The 27,022-nt window shown below is 31.4% G+C and overlaps 2 protein-coding genes across 2 annotated transcripts; both read left to right on the top strand.

The window, feature by feature from the left end:
• The first annotated feature begins 1,983 nt into the window (after positions 1 to 1,983).
• On the top strand, positions 1,984 to 2,703 carry LOC132712862 (uncharacterized). Its single transcript, XM_060695298.1, has one exon. It carries the CDS (start codon positions 1,984 to 1,986, stop codon positions 2,701 to 2,703), a length of 720 nt encoding a protein of 239 aa, XP_060551281.1.
• A 10,844-nt stretch (positions 2,704 to 13,547) lies between these two features.
• On the top strand, positions 13,548 to 24,467 carry LOC132712866 (uncharacterized). The gene is made up of 4 exons (XM_060695305.1): positions 13,548 to 13,765; positions 17,790 to 18,010; positions 22,212 to 22,313; positions 23,883 to 24,467. The coding sequence occupies exons 1-4, from the start codon at positions 13,708 to 13,710 to the stop codon at positions 24,252 to 24,254; spliced, it is 753 nt and encodes a 250-aa protein (XP_060551288.1). The 5' UTR covers positions 13,548 to 13,707; the 3' UTR covers positions 24,255 to 24,467.
• Positions 24,468 to 27,022: the final 2,555 nt, after the last annotated feature.

Genomic DNA, 27,022 nt, shown 5'->3' with positions numbered 1-27,022 from the left:
TGGATTGCTTGCAATACTATGATAATTGCTTGTTGATTTTGGGGTCACTAGGCCAAAGGTCAAGGTCACAGAGGTCTCGAATTCTAATATGATTACCACTTATTATCTTGGTTACTATTTATCACAAAGTCTTTATATTTCACAAATTGATTGGTCATAACTAGTAGATGACCCCTAATGATTTTCGGGTCACCAGGTCAAAGGTCAAGGTCACAGGGTCTTTGAATGGTAGAGGATTTCAGCACATTATCTTGAAAGATTATTATCACAAAGTCTTCATATTTCACATAGTGATTGGTCATAACCAACAGATGATCCGTATTGCTTTTGGGGTCACTAGATCACAGGGGCCTTAAGTGTCAGAAAAGTTACGACTTATTATCTTGAAACGTCTTCATCACAAAGTCTTCATTGCTTATCTCGGCAAAACATCTCTTTTTTACATTTTGTATTTGTAAAGGTCTAAATCGATACACCTTGGGAAAAGTTGAGCAAATGTATAAATCAACCCAATGATTTCTATGGAAGATCAATATTGACATAATTTCAAAACAATGCATTTGTAAGCTGATACTTGAAACTTTTACAGCAGTTAATATTCTTGAAAACCACAATAATCAACTTTAACCATCGAATTATTATTGTTTTGTTAATATTTTTTTTCTTATTTTCTTAAAATATTGAACAAATGTGACTGGTTGATTAAGTTCTAACAGTGCTTCAATTTTATGGTGTATTTTCATGGTGTAAATTCAAAGCTGCATGTGTATTCCATGCTTAATAATGAGGGTCCATCCGGCCTTTCAGGCACTGAGAGTATGCACCCCGGACATGTCACCATTCATATCCTTTAAATGTTATTTTATACCAAAAGGTGACCTATAAATTTTGGATCCAATAATTCACTGAATTATACTTATTACGTATGCTTGTCGAATATGTTTGTGATGTTTACTTTCTTGATAAGACTTTTATATGAATCATGGATAAAAATAACGTATCATTTAAAACATTTTTTCTTCAACATTTTTTTTTCTTCAACATTTCCTACTTCAAACATTTAATAAAATTTCGGTGCAACTACTTGAATAAAACAAAAGTAAATACTTTATTTTGGTAATAAATATGGCGCGACGGCAGTTAATTGATAGCTGGAGTGTTATGGTTTAATTTATAGAGTAAGCCCAAAAAACTCATATAACTTATCTGTAGTAAAGGGAAGTGTGTTTTGTATGGTGACCGATTTGTGCCATGTTGTATTTTTGCCTCGAGGGGCGCCAGGAGAGACACAAAAATACGACAATGTAACTACTTTGTCGTATTTTTGCTTGGCGCTCCGTGGAGCGAAAATACGACATGTCATAAATCAGTCGCCATAGCTTTGTACTATATTTTGGAATATATTCAACGACCAATGTGGCTGTTTAAAGTCTTATATGATGTTACTTAATCTGTTATTAAAAGAGCCATCTACATAATATTGAAATGTGTGACGTTTTCTTTCAGACGTAGAACAAATTGCAACTGAAATATACAGCGTCAGACTAATTCACATCATAAATAAACCTTTTCTACAATATTTTCAGAAATTGGACTACAATGATGTATACACTGGTTTTTAATACTTATTTACAAAGACATATCCGTAAAAAAAGAAGAAAAAAGACCTACCCAGACTGTGACTGGCACCCTGACTGTGACTGGACTTCACATAACATATTAAAAGTGTGTAGAGATTACAGAATAGTGTTAAATGCCAGTATAGCCTAGTAATCTTTTACGATTACTTTTGAAACTCCCCTCATATAAATCTTCGGATCTAGATAGACGGCAATTAGTTTACAGTCTTGATTTCAGAAAACCATGCCTTCCCGAAATAAACACTTGCTTTGCTGGAGTTTTGTTGTTTTGTGCACATTATTTTTATTTTGTATGGAGACATCGATATATTTTCATCAAAGAAACAAAATAGAAAATTTCAAGATGACAACTAAAGGCGAGACTAGTGACCATGGTAACTGGACTATACTTATGAGCGTGAACAATGGATATTTTGATTTCTTTCAAAACTGGATGCATTTCTACAAGAAACTGGATTTAAAGCGTTCGCTTCGGGTAATTGCCGAAGATGACGAGGTATTTCTCAAACTTCAACAATTAAATACCAGCTCATTTTTTAATGTTGAGAGAAGCTGGAGGAATCCACCACGTTCAGTTGTTGTGTACGGAAGTAAAGGTTTCAGCGAACTCGCGTCAGGCCGACCATCATATATTCTGAAATACCTGCAGAAAGGGGAGAATTTGTTGTACGCTGATGCTGATTCTGTTTGGTTACGAGACCCATTTCCATTCTTCACCGGAGATTTTGACATGTGGATGCAAGTTGACAAAACCCCGAGTAACATGTGTACCGGACTGATAGCTGTTAAAAGCAACAATAAAACTATGCAACTTATGAAAACCTGGGAAACATCGCTTCAGAAACATCTTGAGATTGACCAGACAGCATTTAATAAAATTTACAAAACGTCAACTGTACACTTAAAACAATTGGATACGAAAAGGTTCCCTTCTGGGCAACTTTATTTTGAACGGTTCAACAAGAGTCTACAAGAGGAAGTTGTTATTGTGCATAACAATTTCATAATAGGCCACGAGCCGAAATTAAAACGTTTTGTGAAGCACAAATTATGGTTTACTTAACCCTTAGCCTCCTACTGCGCATGCGCTCAATGTGGACCAAGATTAGCCGACACAACGTCTAATAATGGTTAGCACTGTTCGCTATTCAATCAGAACTGAAACTTTAAAGGCCCATTATGTCTCAGAAATCCATATATATATTTTAATTCTTTAAAAGTACCAGAGATGTGTAAGTATTTTCACTTTCATAGAAAATACTAAATCATTATAATAATTATAACAATTCCCAACAGACCAAAAGAAGCAAAAAAGAAGCAAATGATTTTTTTATATTTTTGTAACTGTCACAAGATACCGAAAATAAAAAAAGATTTTGAGAAATGAAAATGATAGCATTTCTGAGGCATAATGGGCCTTTAAATGTTATTGTCCAGACTGATAGAGTCCGTGTTGGGTATTTAGCAAAGTCAATGTTTAGTATTTGACAACGCAGGGGACAACAAAACAGTTTGTATTTGTCAATTAAAATTTAATTTTACCATTCAGTTCTTTACAAATACGCGCACTTTTAGGCTTGTTTTGTACGTTATCTTGTTTGCCATGTAAATAAAAATAAAATATTTAGTAAGAAAAAAATGTCGCTGAAATTAAAATCCTGATTTAAAGCGGCATTTTCATACCTTTTTATGAAAGAAAAAAGTCTAGATAATTTCTGTCCTATTCCGTTGCAGTGTTCTCCAGTGTATTTGAGTAGTTTACAATATTTATTATTATTATTATTATTATTATTATTATTATTATTATTATTATTATTATTATTGTATTTTTAACTAACCATTAAATTTATATATAACTGACATAATTACAAATGTGACCTTTTGGTATTTTTGAAGTGCATTATTAGTACTTTCCTAATTTAAGCAGCACTCCGGATTTATTTTAATTTTTATTTTTATTTTCATGAAAAATAATAGGTTTACATTTTTTAAAGTAATCAAGGTAAATAAATTCTTATGCTATGTATATACAATACTGTACACAGAAATTACCACACGCTTGTGAAAATGTGCAAGCATTTCTTAGAACTTTAGTAGATAGATTGCAAAATAAAAAAATAATTTAAAGTGAGTATTTATGCAATTTGTTTCATTTAAAAATTGTTGACATGTTTATGTTATGTTTTTATGTTTGAATTTCAAAACGATTTTTGTACATCTGAAGGCATATTGCTTTAAAAGCATCTTGTCTCTTCAAAACATGACGTGTTTCATTTCGCACAGACGCTTGGATAGAGAACCCACCCTTATCATTGCATGCAAATGAAAATTAAATACACTTATCTCTTAGGAAGTTTGTTTGAAAGTTATCATATCATTGCAAAATAAGTTCATTGAAGACATATGACGGAGTCATAAAAATACAGAAACTGTAAGGTTGGGTTTACTATAAATGATTACTTAAACAGGTGCATATCAATGAGGGTACAATTATAAGGACCGAAGTTCGATCCCTTTCCCATTTCGAACTGGTATATTTACCCTTATTTCTGATAAAAGATCCCCCTCCAAGAAGGAATATGAGAAAATTTGGACAAAGAGGGACATTTTAGTTTGAAATATCTGCGGTTATGTATCACAATTTAACATTAAATGATATTAGGGATTTCTATTTGTGAAGATGTTACTAGTATGTTTATTTTTGTGAACATGATGTGAATTCTTTCGTGAAAGATATAGTATATCTATAATGGATGATTCAATTTTTTTCGTTAGTGTATGTTGTTGTTTTCTACCGTGAAAATTCATAAAAAAAACACAAATAAAATCATCATTATTTTTCAATGGAAACTACAGGCGTCTATTAAATCAATCGTCTGCGTTTAGGTTCTCTTATGAACCATAGCCAACATTTCGCTATAATGTTCTGTATGTAATATAAATTTCAACCTATAAGCATATCGGCTGTCAACATATGTTGCAGCATGACAAAAACTTCATCTCGTTTTCAATAATGATGTAGTTTGTAGGAAAGTTACTTCCATGATGTAACCTGATACCAACCCATTGTTGAAGAAAAGTTCTTATTTCTCAAACTGCCGTTATAGACCGACTTGATCAATACTAGACTTGATTATATCAATATTATGTTATAATACTTAATACTTTTGAACAAAAAGGATGGAAGTGAAAACATTAGAGTTACAATTAAATATTTACATAGGAAAGTGGCGTCGGGGAGGAATACACAAGGGGTGATTCATAAATTCGCGGAATTGCTTATTTTGAGCACATTGACGACAACGCTGGATCTACCGTAGCGTTCTATGAGTTTTCTCGATATAGTCACACAATATTTATATCTAGCTCGTATTTAGGAATACTTGGCAGTGTCTTCTGTAATTATCTAGCTTTTTTAATTAACATTTTGTTTAAAAGATCTGTCTACCCGGTCTTTGGCCACCAAACAGTGACGTTCTACCTTCGTTCATGCCATTTGTTGAATTTAAACTTTACTACGCATTAACCAACAGTGTTTGCTATGAATTCCATTTTTCTTTTCTTTTTTTTGTATTTAATATTTATCCATCCACCTGATAATGAAAGAAATTCATGTGCGTTTATGAAGATAAAAATATTCATGAACATCTCAACAGGCAAAAGTCATTATTTTTTGCCGTAACTGTAAATTGTACACTTTATTTTACAGATTAAAGTATACAATTTATAGAGCAATGTGTAAATTTTACTGTCCGAACTATAAATTTTACAGATTAATGTGTAAATTTTATATATGAATCAATAGAAAAAACAACATTTTTGTATTATCATAAATTATGCAAATAGCGCTGCTGTCAGAGAAATGTGATTCACAAAGAGTCTCCACCCATAAATACATTTATTCTGCAAATAATTATCAGGAGCGAGGCCCCTGTTCATTTGATTTTAAAGAACTAGGCGTTGTTTCCATTTCCTGGCTGCTATGATTTTCTGCCTGAAGTCGTTAATAAATTTGTTGATATTACAAAGTTTAGTAACTCATGTGACAAAATGCTGGTTCTACTAATTCAATGTCATTTTTAGTTCATTTTTGTAATTATCCTATCCCGGCGATATACTTAAGCATAAGTCTAATAAATGCACGATTCAAATTCTCCGAATCCACTCTAGAAATAAAAAATCTTAGACTTGCATAAACAAATTGTGAACCATGGTATATTGTCATTTTATATATTGTTGTTATATTTGAAATAGGGGAAAACACGGAATGCCTTTTTAGAACAAAATTGAAAATGATGCAAAAACAAAAAACACACACATAAAAAACAACAACAGCAAGCAAAAAACAGCAAACAAACAAAACAACAACAAAAAAAAGACAACAACAAAAAACAAAGACGGCCAGGTTTATATCGTTGTCTTAAGAGCAGGACATGTTCTGTTTTTAAAGGAATAAATAAGACAAGCGAAGAGTTTTCCCACTAAATTTTTTTGAAGATAAAAAATTTGCTTGGATATTAATTAAAAAGTTGTTACTGTATATCAGAAAGCGCAGAGACATTCAGATGGACACCTAAGCGACGTCATCAATGCTATCTTGAAGTTTTGTAAAATTGTTCGTTTAGATGATCCTCTGTTTTAAATCGGCAAGAATAAGACACTCTTGTATACCCTGGATACAAATTTAAACAGCAGTTCTACATGCAAAACCCTGGCGAAGGTTTTTGATATATCACAAAGTAAAGAGCGTGCTTCTTTTCTTTCATATAGAGCTTTGCTTACGTCTTTGTAAAGCATTGTTAGCTTAATTATTGTTAAATAAGTTCTGAAGTAGGACAGCATTTGTTTGAAATGACACAATTTCACCAATTTATACATCTTTCCATAACTTCTCCAGAAGAGTTATGGAGATATTCAAATGAGCAATTTAAACAAACATTGTTTGGAAGTGGTAGGCTGTTTGACCATCACTGTCTAGTTTCAAGGGGGAGAGAAATACTGAGGGTCAGAGACGTTTACTGAAATATCGTGCAAATGGTAATGTCAGCTTAAACAAGACTTGACTATTTAGGATAGAATGTTTTCTTATTTGTTTTGACTTCATTATTTATCCGAAGTACATCGTGTAGCTGAGATAAAATAACGTCATGAACACACTGGTCATGTATAAATAATAAAATTACTGTTATACATGTATGTATCAAGTTTGTTTTCCTTTGATATGTATGATCATGTCATGATGACGTGTTATTAGAGTATCACAAACCATTGTGTGTCTAAATATTACCAGTGTGTGTCTAAATATTATCTCAAGAAGTAAAAAAGCATGGTATAACTTGACAAAGACACCTGAGATGAGGACTAATTAGTGGTTTGTCAGTGACAGTACATATGAATACATATAATAATCTACAAAATACTTGTGCATAAATGTCATGCATTACTGCCTGTCCTTCTGCATTTTTGCAAGTTCATAAAAGTATTTAAATTTACATTACATGTTTGATAATCTTTTATTACTCCTTGAATAGTATGATCAATATTTTACACATAGCTACATATTTAACAAAGAGCAAATGATCGAACAACAAGTTCTAGCAACATTGTCCTTCCCTTAATCTTTAATCTTTGCATCACATAAACAAATACATGTTTAAACACTATACGTATGATAAAGAGCTATAACAAAATATAAAGGCTCATTAAGCCTCCGAAATAGTTTTATTTTTATTTCTTAAAAGCTTTTTATTTTAGGTGAACTGTTATAACCTCCAAAACGTTACTCAATAGCCAATAACATGACCCACCTTTTGCTTCTGTTGCTAGTGATTTTATATGGAAGTCAAAATTCCACTTCTTGTTCATATTTTGCTACGTTTGTTACAAATAATTACACAACATGGACAAAAGTTCTATTAACCGTCCAAAATGGATCTGACATTACTAACATTTAAAGCCACATTATGTCACATATATGATTATTTTTTCAACTTTAGAAAGAGCGAATATGAGCTTTAAAATGGTTTTAGAGATATTTTGATACTGATCATCTGAAGAAAGTAGCAATTTATCAGTAAAGTAGCAAAATGTAAACAAAGTAGTATTTTGACTTCCATACAAAATAACTTATCACTATAACTGTACTAATTGATAAAAGCAATAGTCCCAAAGACGTTTCAGGTACTTGGCCAATGAGTATTGTTTTGGAAAATATATGAGCCGCGTCATGACAAAACCAACGTAATGCGTTTGCGACCAGCATGGATCCAGACCAGCCTGCGCATCCGCGCAGTCTGATCAGGATCCATGCTGTTCTCTTACAAACCCTATTACAAGTAGAGAAACTGATAGCGAACAGCATGGATCCTGATCAGACTGCGCGGAGGCGCAGGCTGGTCTGGATCAATGCTGGTCACAAACGCACTATGTTGGTTTGTCGTGACACGGCTCATATTATTCATGCATATCTGTTAAAATATATAAATGCTTTGTGTTCAATATACAAGTTTGTCAAGCATTAGTTTACATTAATAATTTGACTTCCTGTAATATTAGCAGGAAAGGATTGAATCTAGAGTTTTTATTGGTCATTTTAATCAATTTCTCCCCACTAGCGCCCCAGCAATATAAATATCTATACTAGGTTCGCGACCAAGTATATTTTTAAAGGTATTCCTTGTTTCTTTTATATATCTTTTTATCTTTTTTTCTTTGTTTAGAGTCTATGAATAGTTGGTGTTTAAATCATATATCTTTAACCAATTGTCAGAACGACCAGGAAACTCTTCCCATTGGTCTTGTTTTTCTGTAACCATAAAACAATTAGTTGTCTGAAGCCATTTGATTGGACAATAATGTTGACATGTTCAAGGAAACAATTTAAAAACCAAATATATTTGGTCCTCATTTTTTCTTTAAATACACAGCAAGTGTGTTACTGGAAAATCTTAAAAGAAAAAATTGGAAGCGATATATGCGTGCCGAACCTTTAAATATTTGGAAATCAAAAATTAAATTTATTTCCAGGCGGTTTAAACAAAAAACTATTATTTTGTCTCGATTTATTAGCATGCGAGAAATACGGAAGAGCATTAGTGCCAGGTGTATGTTTTTTATTAACTCGAAATTTCGAGTTACTAACTTGAAATTTCGAGTTACTAACTCGAAATTTCGAGATAAGTAACTCGAAATTTCGAGTTAGTAAGTCGAAATTTCGAGTTAGTAACTCGAAATTTCGAGTTAATAAAAAACATACACCTGGCACTAATGCTCTTCCGTAGAGAAAAACAAACTTTAAAAAAAAATATTTGGAGGTATGAAGATGAAATCTAATAGCAAAGTATGTACAAGACATGACATTAATACATGTACTTGCACATACTTACAATTTAAAAAAAGACAACAACAATAAAACCTTTTACATAAAACCGAACAAACAAAAATGCAAATGTTGATAAAACAAACAGTACGAAAAATATATAACAGAAAGGAATTGCACTTTTAACATATACATATATAAACTATTTTCAATTTTTCAACATGTAAAAGTCAACTTGTATATACAAAAAAAATATATCCTAATGAAGCCTATGAAGTTGCGGTAACGTAGCAGACGACATTTAATTTCATACATCGGACAAATTCAGCTTGTTGACATTAATAAGACATTGATAAATACCTTCGAACCTAAATATTTTCGTACCAGGAAGTTCATCTGAAGATATTAATAGTCTAAAGGAAACTATTTGAATGGTTATAAAAGTCAAAGTTTTTATGTACCGTTTTTACCTTTTATTGTAAATATTTGCTTTTTGGCAGAAAACAATTATATTGTATTCATACAAACAATAATGCATGGCCTTGTTCAATCGCAAACGAAATAATTATTATGAGTTTAAAAAAAACGAATAAAAAAAAGAGAAAAAAAAACCCAACTAAATATTGCAAAATTTTGTGTATTGATATGTGTTTGCATCAAATCAATACTACTTCGTCATTTCAGATCATGCTGGAAAAGGGAATTTTTGTTATTTAAAATTCACTATGCATGTATATGTTTTTCATTTTGAATATGTTAATATACAAAGAAAGGTACCTACGTAAAAGGACGATGAAGCATACATTAAATGGGCACATAAAAGTTATGCATTATGTGACAGATTGTCTGTCACAAATAAAGATAATATATAAAATAAAAATGAAAAAAGAAATCAGAAAAAATAAATAAGAAAAATGAATTATAAAGAACAAATAAAAAATAAATAAAAAAACCAACAAAAACAAAAATAAATAAATAAATAAATAAATTTATTTCAGAAGAATACATTATTTAAAAGATATGGAAGATGGAATACAAATGTATGTGTAATAACATGTGTTTGTACCATCAATTATTACGTATTCTTGCTTTTATTGTCAACAATGTTCTGACAGAAAATGTAGAAGACAAATTTAAATGAAGTTATTTTATGTTTATTGATTAGGTTATGTTTTGTATTTAGTAACAGTCGGCTGTAAATACATATCATTCAAGCATATATACGCTATGTAAATATAATCAAATAAAAGAAATTTAAAATCTTTTTAGAAACTCTCCTGCATTCATTTTGTTATGCTATCTTTAGATACTCCTTATGGCAGATAGTGCCATATTGACAGCGTTTCATAGAAAGTCCTTAGTATATCGTTAGCACTAGGACGTAAGACAGTCCGCGCAGTCTGATCAGGATCCATGCTTATGGAACGCCGTGACTGTCTTATGTAATCAATGTTTTTGTTATCTTGTGAAACGATGATATTATTTTGTCGTTTGAGCATGTTAACATGTGCAATTTACATCATCTCTTGTCAAAGGAGCATGCTGACTTGTACAAACAGCATGTTAACTTGTCAAATTATTATGATGACATGTGCAGACAACATGCTAACTTGTCAAAGTATCGTGATGACTTGTGCAAACAACATGTTATCTTGTCAAAGTATAATGATGACTTGTGCAAATGACATGGTAACTTGTCAAAATTTCATGATGACTTGTGCAAACGACATGTTAACTTGTCAAACTATTGTGATGACATGTGCAAAAAGCATGTTAACTTGTCAAAGTGTCACGATGACTTGTGCAAATGCCATGATAACTTGTCAAAGTATAATGATCACTTGTGCAAACGACATGTTAACTTGTCGAATTATCGTGATGACATGTACAAACAGCATGTTAACTTGTCAAAGTATCATGATGACTTGTGCAAACAGCATTTAACATGTCAAATTACCATGATGACTTGTGAAGACAACATGTGAACTTGTCAAAGAATCTTGATGACTTGTGCAAATGACATGTTATCTTGTATCATGCTGACATGTCAAAACGTACTGTTAACTTGTCAAAGTATTATGATAACTTGTGCAAATGCCATGCTAACATGTCAAAATTCCATGATGACATGTGTAAACAGCATGTTAACTTGTCGAATTATCGTTATGACATGTGCATACAGCATGTTAACTTGTCCAAGTATCATGATGACTTGTGCAAACGACATGTTAACTTGTCCAAGTATAATGATGACTTGTGCAAATGCCATGCTAACTTGTCAAAATTTCATGAAGACATGTGCAAACAGTATGTTAACTTGTCAAATCATCGTGATAACATGTGCAAACAACATGCTAACTTGTCCAAGTATCATGTTGACTTGTGAAAGCGACATGTTAACTTGTCAATATTTCATGATGACATGTGCAAACAGCATGTTAACTTGTCAAGGTATCATGATGACTTGTGCAAACTCCATTCTAACTTGTCAATGTATCATGATGACTTGTGCAAATGCCATGTTAACTTGTCAAATTATCATGATGACTTGTGCAGACAACATGTTAATTTGTCAAAGAATCGTGATGACTTGTGCAAAACACATGTTAACTTGTTAAGGTAATATGAGCATATCATCACGATAACTGGACAAGTTAACATGCTGTTTGCACATGTCAGCATGAAATTTTGACAAGTTCACATGTTGTTTGCACAAGTCATCATGATATTTTGACAAGTTAACATGTCGTTTGCACAAGTCATCATGATACTTTGACAAGTTAACCTGTTGTCTGCACATGTCATAATGATTATTTGACAAGTTAACATGCTGTTTGAACACGTCAGCATTGTCTTTAGACAATATATGATGTAAATTGCACATGTTGATATGCTTAAATGACAAAATAATATCATCATTTCACAAGATAGCAAAAACATTGATATCATAAGACAGTCACGGCGTTCCATACATGCTGTTCGTTATCAGTTTCTTTACTTGTTATAGGGTTTGTAAGCGGACAGCATGGTTTGTAAGCGGACAGCATGGATCCTGATCAGACTGCGCGGATGCGCAGGCTGGTCTGGATCCATGCTGGTCGCAAACCCATTATGTTGGTTTTGTTGTGACGCGGCTCATTTTTATCTTTGGTTAAAGATTTTAGATTTTAATTAAATTAATTATCTTTAGAAAAAGTAAGAATTACACTGGCACCCGATTTAATCAAAATGTGTTAATGTTCAACCACATTGCTATTCGGAAATTAAAGGAATCTTTAAATAGGAGTCTTAAGTTAGGATATTTTCTTTAAAAAGCAAACTTGTCTCAGTTTTGATCTTAAGACTGATTTTAGACTTAAGAACTTCTATGAAATAAAACCTTCAAATCCAGAATACAGCATAACGAATTGTTTTCTTTTCAAATGATTTTGTAGCTGAAAAACAGTATTTTTTTATTGCTGTACATGTGGATGACATGCTTTGTTAAATACCTAACTGGCAATAAAAACCAGCGACCGTTATTATCAACAAAGATATATGATACAACTTGTACAATGGTAAAAATAGAATTATGTGTAACACCTTCTAAGGACACTACCGGTATTAGATACTTTTTTCGTTACAATACGGAACATGACGCTCAAAGAGGTTTCAACAAATTTCTTCACCATGACCGATGGAATATCAAATTTGAAGCGAGACGGCCATTACTACGGTATGTTTGGGAAATGCTACCTCTTTAAGGGTAACGAATACCCGTATCAAACAAAAATAAGTTAAGAATTTTATTATTTAATTATAACAGAGATTTAAGATATAGACTAATTAGATTAAGTCATATTAGTACTGATTTAATTGACGGGAAGTTGATCATTTGTAAGTCAAGTCATCAATATCTCTCCGTTTGAATGTCTTAAAGTGTATTTAGGTTAGGTTGGGTTTTACGTTCCACCAAAAAAGAAGCGGTCATATGGCGACTTTCCTGCTTTAAATTCGAGAGAGGATATCAGGTACCCCTCCATGTATTATTTCAGGCAGCTGAGTAGAACCACCGACGTTCCGTAAGTTAGCTGGATAGCTGGACATCACATGAAAGAATCCAAAGACCCTTCCGTGATAGGAACCTACAGCGGCGAGGGACGAGTGGTTTGAAGACAACGACCTTAAACACTCGGCCACGGTCGCCCCTATAAAGTTTGGTAACCAAATATATTTGACATACATGTTTGAACCTATTATAAATTTATACTTAAGTATAAACTGTCCATCCATAACATCTCATGAATGACAAAAAACATCAACTTTAAACATTCGGTACTTACTTAAAGAAAAGACAGCAACAAATTGAAAACATAAAGTGACTGTATAAAAAATGACGTAAAGGAAAGTTAAAGAAACATCACAACTATATCAACATATCACCATTACACAGGTATCCGCTTCCTTAATAATTAGATACTAAAAGACACCTTTCAAGTCCGTTCATCAGGACTGAATGTAATTCATTTAAGATCCCGTTTCCTTGTTGGGTGCTTATATAAACCCATCCAATAACTTGAGAAAGCAATATGTTTTCCGTATTCCAAGACTGTAACATACAATGTTTCTTTTAGAATTTTCGTAAAACGGTTATGTGGCTTGTTCAATAAAAAAACTAAACCTTCGATATTTTTACAGAATTGTTTTATAATCGTATCTACATAAATATATTTTGTACAATTAAGATTTAAGTTGTTATTTACTTTAAAGATGTTTTTCAACTTTGTTGTGGAAATTAGCCGATATATTTTCGTTGCTACATTGAAAGGTTTGTATTCTATTATTTATTTATTTATTTATTTCATAGCTATTCACACTATTTCAACAATTAGAATACACTGGCGTTGCATGAAATTGAAAATAATTTGCCAGTAGTTAGATTGTGTTTTTTTCAATGTCTAAAATTTGCATAATTTTGAAAAGAACATAAACACTAAATGAGTTAAAAAAATTTTTAACGCTTGTTTGATATGATAAGCAATTAACATAGGTAGACATCACTTGACGGAATGACATGATCGCAAAACACAACGAATAATAGAGAAAACATTAAAAATGTACATTTTTCCCAATTATTTGAAAAGGGGAAAATTTACGTTTAAATTTTGTACAAAATAATGTGGTTACAAAATACATTTATCTTACATATTTATTTAATCTTATCGAAAGAGAATTAGTTCAAAAACATTGTATTGTTGCGTTTAAAGTTAAGTACGCTCTTTTCCTTAATTCACGTAGTTAAGTAAACTATTTCAACAAAATGCTACAAATACGTACTGTTATATTAATTTCTGTACTTATATTCGACTCGCCTACTGGCCAATTTTTAGAGCTAAGATTTGCTGTGAGAAACGCTGTATTTTTTATTTAATTCAATTTGTCAGGTCAATTAACGTTTATTTATGATCCTATTGCCGCGTATTTAGCTCAAGTCTTGTACATTGCCGTCAATCAAATCGAAATTTAATATAAATCTTAAAATAACTGCATAATCACAAGGCACAAGGCACCAGTTTCAATAAGTCCTAGGAACTGGACTTAAAATTGTTACAAATAAGATTTTTTGAAGCTTTCAACACATTTAATATAAGATGTTTATGCATCAGTAAAACATGGTTGACGACCATTGTTTGTGGACTAATTTCAAATATATAGACAGTTTAGATTTTGTATAACTTAATGCAGACATTTTTTGATAAGATTCTCGGTTTTTGTTTTTAAAATTATTTTCTATAATCAAATGTCTGTGCCAGAGTGATTAAGAAAATGGGCGGGGGGGGGAGGGGGGAAGGAGGTAGAAATTAAAGAGCATATTTAGATTTTTTTTTTTATCAAATAAGTATTTGAAAGGTATTGAGTTGACATTTTAGAGCAAAAAAGTGCAAAACGTATTTTTATTGAATAACACTAAAGGGTGCCAGTCTTTGTTTTCGGTGGATGTTAAAAACTATCGGAATTCTTCAGCCATTATCCTTGCGTTTTCCAGTTATCATCTCAAATATTAAAGACATTTCCTTTATTTTCTTTATTTTGTACATAGGTAAAGAAGGAAAAATATAAACTGATCTAACAGATCATGGTTAAAGAAAAACATTATAGAAACAAGTTTGCAAAGAATTGGTGGTCACGATCCCTATTTTTGATTTATCTGCCCTTAGATATGAGTTGTTTTCTTTATTATGTAATTTTAAGAGCAGATAACTCAAAACCAACCAAACAGACATCTCATTTTATTTCAAACTATTCTTTGCCATTTTACTTTCAATCATTATGCAAAGCTTACAACAATATTATCCGACATATATTTTGCTTCAATGATAAAACTTACAGCAATGTTATTTGGAAAAAGGGACATAACTGGAAGAAAAAAGTTTTTCAATATTTGATAAAATATGTTGCATACGTTTTTAGCATTATTTGCACACTGTCAGGGTATGAAGTACATTGTAACTAACACTAATTTGCAATCAAATAAGGTGTTGATAGCTATAGTTTTGCATTATCTGCAATGGCTTACAAGAACACGCACTCAAATAAGGTGCAGATATCTAATCGGTTCATTAGTTGAACAAATAAAAATAAAAACATGGAACACTTTGTAAACCATTAACAATGAATTTTCTTTAAAAATAGTTTCATTACTAATATTACGAAAAATTGCAAATGAAGTAATAGTCATTGCTAAAGATCAACTTTTTTTCTGGTATCTTCAAAAACTGACCGTAAAATTAAAGTTCGCTCTGATTAAAGATGGAGGAATAGCTTCCAGAGCGCTTTCAGATTATGGTAGCCTAACTTCTTTGTACCCAGGCTAAAACTATTTTATGATGTGTTAAATTCAATTGTGCTCAAAATTCAGATGTTAAAAAAATTGTATATCAAGGTCAAGCTATAAAAAAAATTGAGGGATACTTAAAATTAGATATGCTTTCTTATAACCAAAACACAGAATAAAACAGCCCGACTTCATGTTAGTCTTAAAACAGTCAGCGGGTTATTTAAGGTTTTTATTAAAATGAAGATTTTAATATTTTTTTGCAGATGTAAAATGTGTTTATAATTTTTCAAAATATTCAAGTTCATTTTTTATTTTTTATTGTCGTGTTACTTTTTAAAATTTATTTTCTGCAACTTATATTGAACGTAAAGATATTACAAGTGAGCGGTGTGACAGTACTGGAATGTTTAGAAAAGAAATAAAATGTTTAAAAGAAAGTGATAAATGAGCCGCGTCACGACAAAACCAACATAGTGGGTTTGCGACCAGCATGGATCCAGACCAGCCTGCGCATCCGCGCAGTCTGATCAGGATCCATGCTGTTCGCTCACAAACCCTATTACAAGTAGAGAAACTGATAGCGACCAGCATGGATCCTGATCAGACTGCGCGGATGCGCTGGCTGGTCTGGATCCATGCTGGTCGCAAACCCATTATGTTGGTTTTGTCGTGACGCGGCTCAAATAGTTTTGTCCAGACTGAGAGATGTACAAGTTCACTAAGAGTGATTTTCGTTTCAAATTCAGGTCATCTGATTTAATAATAACTTATGTGCCAGATTAATTATTATTATATTGGATACAGTATCATTTACGCCAATGATACAATTATAATTATATCGGAAAATATAAGCGTAATCAGCATTTACTGACCAAAAGCAGAGAATCTATGTTAACGGGTGAATAAACTGGCATTGTAGAATAGAATATCCTTACATTTATTTAACAAATAACGGGCGTCCTAAAATATCAAAAGACAATATTACAAATTACAATGTAAGAAAAACATCAATAAACTGGCATTGTAGAATGTTTTAGTATTTTAGGGAAAGCACACACAAAACAAAAAAAAAACAACCAAAAAAAAAAAAAAAAAAAAAAAACAAAACAAATAAAAAAAACACACACAAAGAAACAGAAAACAAAATAAAAGCACAAGCATCATGTACAAACATTCAAGAGTATCATATGTGATCCTGGTTACATATGTCTCTTATAAACCCAGTGTATTGGTCTTACATATTTTTAACGATCCTGTATGTTGTAATTGAGGTAGTATACCACACTTAAATTTTATATATATTTGTTATTAATTATGCTTATAAAACAATTTTCAAAGATTGAAGAATATGTAAAATATGTACTGCAAATATTTGTTACATACAATATATAAATCATTAAAATATATGCATTCATTTCTTATTGAAAAAATGACTTAGTCTATATAGAAAATATCTTTATCACCTCCTTTTATTTACATGAAATGTAAAATTTGGTAATATCTTTATAAATAATGCTTTTTGGAATTTACGAAATTGATAAATCTTAATTTGAGCATCATATTATGATATAAAATCATAAGAAATATTGTGACAGGATCTTTAAATGTATATGAATTTTATGTATTACATTTCATTGTGAGAGTAAGACTTGTATAAACAAATGAACCTTTGACCGAAAAAGAATTGCAGACGACAGCTTTTAAATTGCCCGCAAAATTTCATCAGTATGTGTGTGAAATATAAAATTTGATCTGACGAAATTTCTATTCATTTTTCATATTCTAAATCAACATTCAAATATTCTTCGGCTACAGTGAAAGTATTTTTAAATGTTTCAAGTTATTATCGTTCGAATTGTTCCTGTCTGTATCTGTAGCTAGGATTAGATTCTTATAGATTTAAAAAAAGAAAGAAAATCTAATGAAAGTAGCAATTAATATAAAATGTTATACTACGCCTAGTATGATTTTAAGTTTTTTATGTTTTATTTCAAAAGTTTCTTATATATTTCAGTATGTTCGGTGTCATTAATTTCAATCATCTTGATGACACAAGCACGTGCAAATCCAATACCGCACTGGATGCAGCCTTGTAGGGGATCCCTTGATTCAAACCGGGAACTGCCTTTACAGTTACTAGAAACTATTCTAATTTCTGACAATGAGTTGGCAAGGCAACTCGGGATTAAAGCGGGAAATGTAGAAGATAAAGCGACTTCAGTCAGAGATCAAATGGTAAAATAAATTGTTTGCATTTCTCTGCATTAAGTCCAAATTTCATACAATTTTATCAGATCAAAGCGCTGAAAGCACTGGGGGTCTTAAGGCAGTTTTGAATAATCAGAACACTTTATATATGTTAAAATGGTGGTTTAACAGAAAGTACCTACTGGGATCCTTCATGTTTACCGGACAATCAGTTAACCGGACAAAATCTATTCCTGACAAATAAGGCTTTATTTTATTTTTGCTTCGATTAGAAAATCATCCGGTCTGAATCGTACATACACTTTCTATTTTAAAGTAAATAACAACAAAACCCCTCTCAGGCAAATATTGGCGATTCAGTTCTTTATTTACTAACATACCCTTTTTGTTTACTAGTTATATCACGACCTGGCCATGCGGGGGAATAATCTGTTCTGCGCATTCCCTTATAATGAGGCCCTTAATGGGTTATTTTAGATAGGTTTTACTTTTAATTCTTCTCATCGTTATCTCCGGAGACAATCGTTACATATTCTAATGTTAAAAGGTAACTTTAAATTTAGTTCAAACAATATCTCGTTGTTGTCTTTTACAAAGAAATGCAAATTAAAAACATATAAGGTAACGGGTTACGCCCATGGGAAAAAACTCTACATGAAATGTACAAAAATAGACTTTATGGCTTTTGCAACATGCTACATGATGACCAAAAGGAAACTGTATGACAAAGAACAGAATTTCATTTGAATATCAAAATGTGTCATATACTTTTAAGGATCATGAAGAATGAAAACGTTTAGTGAGTTAATAGTGGTGATTTCAATTACACCAGGGTCTTTCAAATTGAAAGACCCTGATTACACCCCTATATTGGCCTCTTCATAACAAGCATGGCTGAATTGAAATACTGTTTTTTTTTTCAATTTTCTTAACCTTGCCTTCCAATAGTCGTTGTTTCCTTGCTGATTATTTAAAGATTAATTTCAATTCAGGACTTCAAAAAAATTTAAAACACAATGTCCGGTAAATTGAGCTGTCTACACGATTTGTTTTTCTCTTATAATGACCTACTTTAAAGACACATTTCTACGGTCAAATGTTTAATTTAATATTTGTTAAAATAATGTTAACCTTTATTTAGAACCCAAACTTATTTGGGTAAAATTCCATTCTTCTTTATTGTTTTAAATAAAAGTTACAGCGAAAAAACATCATATTTGTTCGGTTATATATAGGATCCAAGTATACAAAATCTTTTGTTATAAAAAAGGTCCTTTGAATAATAAAATCTTATTTGAAAATTGTTAAATAATCAAGTATTAAAGGCCAAGAAATGCCTCAGAAACAAATAGTTTTTACTTCTTTAGAAAGGGCAAACATGAATTTGATACTGTTTAAACAAGTACAAATGTTGCTGCAATTCAGCAATTGAGAAGCTCCGCGCAAAAAAATGTGCTCATTACAGGTACCTTACCAAATTATTCCTACGCACAGGTCATGTTATATTCAGATTAGGTACTATTGTAGATTTTTTCCGAATGTTTTGTAAACCATTTTTTGCATAATTATACTTATCTTATGCACTGTCCATAATTAAAAAGAGGGGGAAAATTTTAATATAAAAATGCTTTCACTGATGCCTACCTGGTAAGGAAAGTAATTCCATTGAATACAAACAAGACTTGTAAATGTTATGTGACATGACTGTACTGTGTTCTGTTTGTGTCACTACTGTAGTCAGTAACAGAAGATGATAGAAATATCAAAGTCTGTTATAATTTTAACAAATATACAAATAGTAACAAAAGGGACTAATATTATAATATAGTAATATTACATGCATATTTTTCATGTCAAATTAAAAAAAAATGGTTTCTTTCAATACTGAAAGTAGAACACACTCTGGAATGAAAAAATGGGATGAATTTCAAAAAGACCAAATTCAGGATTTTTTTGTTTGTTATACACGCGTTACATGGTGATACAGTATTTATCAATATAATAGAAGACTGTTACCTGAATTTTAGGTAGGTATGAGGAAATTCACTAATATCATATTCGTGCGAGACAAAGATATGAAAGCTATTTGACATTGGTAATATATAAAAAAAACTATTGTTAATTAATTTTTAGGGAGATCAATATATATTTTTTTGTTGAATTGCTTTAAAACCATTCATAAAAAACATTACACTTCATGTTCAAACTGCAGATCAAAGTTTCTGTTGTTGTCATGATATCTATCTATAGCCTATGCTTAAGGTGATTCCGCTTTGTCAGCCATGTTTGTTTTCACTAAAGTCTGTCCAAAGTGAAAGTAGGCCAAAATTCATATAACAACAAAGCTCTTATTGTAAAATGATGAACCATTTGAAAGTACACTTCCAGGTTTATATTTTAAGGACAATTATAAACAAAAATAAAAATGATAACAATAAGAATATTTACCTTGAATGTGCTACATTTCTGAAGACCAAAAACATTCTGTTGCAAAGTTTTATGCACATTTCATGAATGGCAAAATCCTTTTTAAAGTCTGTTTTAGTGCCAACAAAAGCTATTTTCACTTTCAAAACAACCAATATATCAACATGTTATTATTAAACATTTAATTTCATGAATATAAATTACAAAAGCAAAATTGTTAAAATTTTATGCCTGAAATCTTCTTTATATTGACAAATTCAATCATTAATAGTATACTTGATATGCTGTGGGTAAATGTATTTCAAAATGTAACAAATTATAATTTCATGTACTACTAAAAAAGGGAAATAACAAATTTATAACCGAAGTAACATTTATGGCTATTTATAGCTTTCGAATTTATGTAACAGCAGAACTGCTTTCCGGTTCTCATTCATTAATATGACATGCTGCGAATCACGGGGAAACCAATATAGAAATCGAAAGGAGTTCTTGAATGCGGATTTACTTTTAGCTGTTAATCGAAAGGATTTATTGCTCAAATCCGGGCCCATGGACAAAAAAAATAGTAAACACAAATAGCTCCGCGCCTGTGGGCGCGGAGCAATAATGTTTGTAGAGAAATGTCAGCACTTGTGTACCTGAAAAAATAGCGATAAATGTGAAATAATTTGTAATGAAAGTAGCAAAATGTAAATAAAGTAGTATTTTGACTTCCTATAAAAACTTAGTCACCATAACTGTGCTTATTGCCAAAAAGCAACAGATGAATGTGATGGTTACTTTAATTGGCCAATGAGTAAATTTTGGATACTATAAAGGTACATAAAAATTATAAACCTTTTGAAAAATAAATATAAAATCTGAGGCTTAAAGTGCCTTTATTCAATCAAGCTATTCCCAGTCTAGTAATGCTTTTCTGAAAGTTTACTATAAGAGTTACGCAATAGCTGTGCTATTTTAGCATAACACGTGGAATCTTTGGGTCGCTCAAATGAGCCGCGTCATGACAAAACCAACATAATTGGTTTGCGACCAGCATGGATCCAGACCAGCGCAGGATCCATGCTGTTCGCTTACAAACCCTATTAAAAGTAGAGAAACTGATAGCGAACAGCATGGATCCTGATCAGACTGCGCGGATGCGCAGGCTGGTCTGGATCCATGCTGGTCGCAAACCCACTTTGTTGGTTTTGTCGTGACGCGGCTCATATGTTTGTTGGTCTTTTGATTAAACTCGATTACAAATTTTATACCATCATCTATTTTAACATGAATTTATACTGTATTCCCTGAACATTCGGAAGATTACATTTGTAGATAAAAGTTATTAGATTGTCATTAAGAAATTTATATACGTGTATTATTGAAAATGCTCCTATGTTAGACCATACATTTATAATACACAATATTATTAATGATTTATAATGTACATTTATGTAAAGAGGGGAATATTTGCCCAGTTCATCGACGACTTATTCATTCGGTTATAATGCATATTTTGTAATGGCACACCGTGCTAAAGAGTAAATACCCTATTGTCAAATATGAAGTCATTTGCCATCATTTAAAGACTTTTGCTTACAAATACATTTGACTCAGTCTTTTGTATTTTTTTCATATTATAGAAATGCACTTGTTTAGAATACTACAAAAAGTAAAATCTATTGATAAATGTTAAATTGATATATCTATCTTTCTGAAAGATTATAATTATATGTTTACAAACATGTACATGTGCATGTGTGAGAACACAGTCAGGACAATGAAATCTTATTATTTTATTCTATACCATTTTCAGGCAGACGAACGAATTCAAAGCACAGACTTACAAGATTTTTTAGACGAAAATACGACACTTCCCGGATTTCCAGATCATAGAGCACTAAATATACGAACACGGGTACTGTAAACAATTTTTGCGTATTTAGATTATTATTTTCTCTAATACTATATAACGGGAACTTACTTTACTAGACAATTACATTGTACATGAACATATACTAATATGAAATAATTTGATAAAGTATAAGTACGTTAAATGTGAACATATTTCACTTAGTTCCTAAGCAAAAGTTCCTAAGTTCCATACAAATATATAGTTTCTAAGTTCCATACAAAATATAAAATAACGTAACTTTGTATTAACAAACATATACAATGTGAAATATTTTTCGTAATAATTACAGACTTTATCTTAAAATATTTAAATGTAAAGTAATTTCGTCTACTACTTATAGAAACAAAACAAAACAAAAACATTAATGATTTTAAAAAGTACTTTTATAACATTATAACCTAATTTACTAAGTGCTTAACAAAAATACATGTATATAACTTTGAAACAGTTTTACTGAAATCTTATAAAACAAACAAACAAACAAACAAACAAACAAACAAACAAACAAACAAACAAACAAACAAACAAACAAACAAACAAACAAACAAACAAACAATAAGCAGAAATAAAAATAATACATGGACAAAATATAAATTCTTGTATATCTTTAAGTCATTACATGGGTGTTCCTTTTGTTAAGCAGAAAGAAATTTGAACGTGACTTTTATCACAAATAATCAAATTGAAGAAAAGCGGTAATTATTTTTTTTATCCCCTATTTAGAACACCAAGTTCAAGTACTTTACAATCTTCATGACTAAAAACTCTTTTAAACCAATCCTCTTGCAATCGTATTTTATTTCCTTGTACGCATTTCTCAAAGAAGAAAAGAGAAAGCAATTGTTGCACGGCTTCCCTGTCAAAGAATTTATCATGAATATCTGTTAATAATGTCTCACCTTAATTCCTTCGGCTAGGCCTGGCATAAAATATTTTCTCGTTTTTTTATATGAAAATAAATAGCAATAATTCCTGGTGAATCCGTAAGAGTATTGACTTATTGTTTTAAAGGGTTTTGCACAGCAAAATTAATTGCTGGAAAGTATGTTTTTGATTTAAATAGTCTTAATTAAAATGTGGCAATTGTCGATAGAATAAAAGTCCCTTTATTAAAAGAATGTTGATAAGTTTCTTTACGAAAAAAAGACTGAGTCAACCAAAGGATTGATCATTTTGGAAAAGGGAATTTATTTTAGTTAAAAAGAACATTTAATAAAAACAGAACGAAGAAATACGACATATAAAAATGACAACAAATGTAGAAAAAAATAAACCCCCATACAAATGATAATAATATAAATATTAAAAATAACAAATAACAACAACAACAACAACAACAACAACAACAACATAAGCAACAACATATATTCATGTACAGATATGCACATACACTATTCTCTGAACATTAATTTCACGATCGTAACCGAAAAAGTTTACAACAGCATTGATTTATTTTTGAAAAATTAAGAAAATCAAGTACAAACTACTTTATATTTTTTATGTATAAGAATGTCATCATATTTTTGCTATTTCTTCCTTTAGTTTTATCGATGTAATTGTCTTTTATTCTAGTTCATTGAAAGACTTCGGGAGGACTACAGAAGGGTTTCAGTAACCGCCATATTTGTTGAAGAAATGCTCGCAGACGAAGAGCATTCTGCTTACTCTCCAAGTTACACAAGTCACTTTAGACATATAGAGTCAAAGATCTACCCGTTGTTATGTCAACTGAAAATGGCCATATTGAATAAAGGAGCGCAGCTACCCCATATCAGTAACGACGTCATGCATACGTCATTACGAAATGTCGACACGCATGCGCTGAGACATATGCGTGACTATCGGATTTTAAAAGATATTGTTCGACTGTTTCATTCGATTCAGGGTGATTATGGGAATATACATGCAGAAGACCAAGTAAATGTTCAAGTAGAAAATCGATGAAGATTGCAGAGAAGGCGTCGTCTTTATATTGAAAGGTTGACAATTGCTTGGTGCTTGAACATGATGAATAGATATGACGTCTTTATCATACTTACCAGCTGTGAATTAGCCAATAATCTGCATGATTCGTCATCAAAATGATCACATTGAAAGAAATGACATGCTTCCATAGTAAAGCAGAGCAAGCACAAAGAAACATTAATTGAAATTTACCCTTTGAAATTTTAGATACAGTATTAGAGAATTCTGGTCTCTAAAGACAACAGTGAAACGCATTGCACACACACAGTGGACGTAAAATATTATCTAATAAATGGCTTTTTTACTTACTAACGTTTAACGAAATGACGAATATAAATTTATGTACTGCAAAACAGCTGTAAGTGCAAATAGGAGAATAGAAGGAACGAAAACAGCAATGGGCAGATAGTGATATTTATAACTCTCAGCAACAGTCTATTCAGTAGTCTGTTTTGCTTATAAATATATATAGGTTAAATAATTTATTTCAGTATTGAAAAGAAAAGCATGAACCTTTTCCAATATTCTACTACTCGGCATTGTTTTCCTTTAAATCTATTGTGTTGATGTTATTTAAAAAAGCTGTGTCTCAAATCAATCACACTTAATTGTGTTAATTGATTGCATACATCGAGAACAATGAACAAATGTTTGCCCATGATTATGACATTATGTCTGTCTAAACAATGAAAATGTTTGCCCATGGTTTGCCATTATGTCTATCTGAACAATGAAAATACTTGTCCTCGTTTTGCCATTATGTCTGCCTGAACATTGAAAATGCTTGCCCATGATTTGCCATTATGTCTGCCTAAACAATGAAAATGTTTGCCTATGATTTGCCATTATGCCTGCCTGAACAATGAAAATGTTTGCCCATGATTTGCCATTATGTCTGTCGTAACAATGAAAATGATTGCCCATGGTTTGCCATTATGTCTGCCTGAACAATGAAAATGCGTGCCCATGATTTGCCATTATGTCTGCCTGAACAATGAAAATGTTTGCCCATGATTTGTCATTATGTCTGTCGGAACAATGAAAATGATTGCTCATGGTTTGTCATTATGTCTGCCTGAACAATAAAAATGTTTGCCCATGATTTGCCATTACGTCTCCCCGAACAATGAAAATGTGTGTCCTTGTTTTGCCATTATGTCTGCCTGAACAATAATAAAATGTTTACACATGATTTTCTATTATGTCTGCCTGAACAATGAAAATGTTTGCCCATGATTTGCCATTATGTCTGCCTGAACAATGAAAATGTTTGCCCATGATTTGTCATTATGCCTGTCTGAACATTGAAAATGTTTGCCCATGATTTGCCATTATGGCTGTCTGAACATTGAAAACACTAGCCCTTTATTTGCCATTATGACTGTCTCAACATTGAACATGTTTTTACATGTTTTGCCATTATGTCTGTCTGAATATTGAAAAATACTAGCCCAAGATTTGCAATTATGCCTGTCTGAACAATGAAAATGTTTGCACATGATTTGCCATTATGACTGCCTGAACAATGAAAATGTTTGCACATGGTTTGCCGTTATGTATGCCTGAACAATGAAAAAGTTTGCACATGGTTTGCCATTATGTCTGCCTGAACAATGAAAATGTTTGCCCATTATTTGCTATTATGTCTGCAAATAAAATATTGAAACATAAAACCGTCTTAATGTCATTCAAACGATTTTTATAGCAGATAAGTTATCACTAGATTTTGATAATAATACAAGCTGAGTCTCTATGCACTAATAACTGGAGCAGTGTTATTCCTTTCTGATACTGAGTTTAATTAATATTTACCTCAAACTTGTAATATTTAGATTTACTTACAGGCGCCTTAGAAATACATATTTTTCTAATACTTTAGAAATGTCAAATCTATGGTTAATAATGTTTTGATAATAGATTTAGAGTATGTTATATGTTTAACAACTGAAGAAGTAGGGCTGAACATTCAGTAATGAATTGTAAACAAAGTAGTATTTTGACTTCGATACAAAATACTAATTCACTACAATTATACAAATTGCCAACATGATAAAATCAGCAAAAGATTATGGTAAACGAGATTTTTTTTGAAAAGTAACAATATATAAAACATAAAAGAAATGTTTTTGAGAAAAGAAAATGATAGCATTTTTAAAGCACAATGGGCATGTAAACGTTCGTCTAAAAGTTTAGTGCAAAAGCTCCAGGTGCATTTAAAATTCCGTAAAATCTTAAAAATTGGTCTTAACAGTAACGCTAATTGTTCATCTAAACGTAATAGCAGTAGATGTACACACTGCAGCTCTAATATTGAAAGCAATATTCTTACCAGTGTTAATAAGGTTTATTATTTTCATAGTAATACTAGTAATACTGACTGTTCTACGAAAAATGTAACATACAATGAATGCAGTTTGTATGAACAAATCTGCGGATGTTTCTAAATTCAAAATTTCTCCATTTTCGTGTTTAAATGTTGAATTCTGCTTAAGCCGATGCTAGGGGGCCAGGACATTAACTTGGACTTTCTAGTACCGTCCATGAATAGGCTGAATCAAACCGAGCCTGTAACATTTTCAATTTTGCCGTATATGGCTTTCTTAAGGGATTTTGGTTTTACTTTTTTGTTGATGGAAGGAAACAGCTAATGTTTAAACATAGGTTTGTTGATATGATCCTTTGTTTTGTACAAATGTAGCTACAATCTTAAATAATAACAATCATTGTATATTATGTCTATATACATT

The sequence above is a fragment of the Ruditapes philippinarum genome, unplaced genomic scaffold, assembly GCF_026571515.1.
Source record: "Ruditapes philippinarum isolate M1 unplaced genomic scaffold, ASM2657151v2 ctg1529_1_1_1_1, whole genome shotgun sequence".
NCBI lineage: Eukaryota > Metazoa > Mollusca > Bivalvia > Venerida > Veneridae > Ruditapes > Ruditapes philippinarum.
This window is presented reverse-complemented; position numbering and strand designations above follow the sequence as displayed.

Excerpts from the sequence above, each read along its gene's own strand:
- LOC132712862 (XM_060695298.1), top strand. The coding sequence starts at position 1,984 with ATGACAACTAAAGGCGAGACTAGTGACCATGGTAACTGGACTATACTT.
- LOC132712866 (XM_060695305.1), top strand. The coding sequence starts at position 13,708 with ATGTTTTTCAACTTTGTTGTGGAAATTAGCCGATATATTTTCGTTGCT. Across the intron at positions 13,766-17,789 it reads TTTCGTTGCTACATTGAAAG|TATGTTCGGTGTCATTAATT; the intron begins GTTTGTATTCTA and ends TATATATTTCAG. Across the intron at positions 18,011-22,211 it reads CTTCAGTCAGAGATCAAATG|GCAGACGAACGAATTCAAAG; the intron begins GTAAAATAAATT and ends TACCATTTTCAG.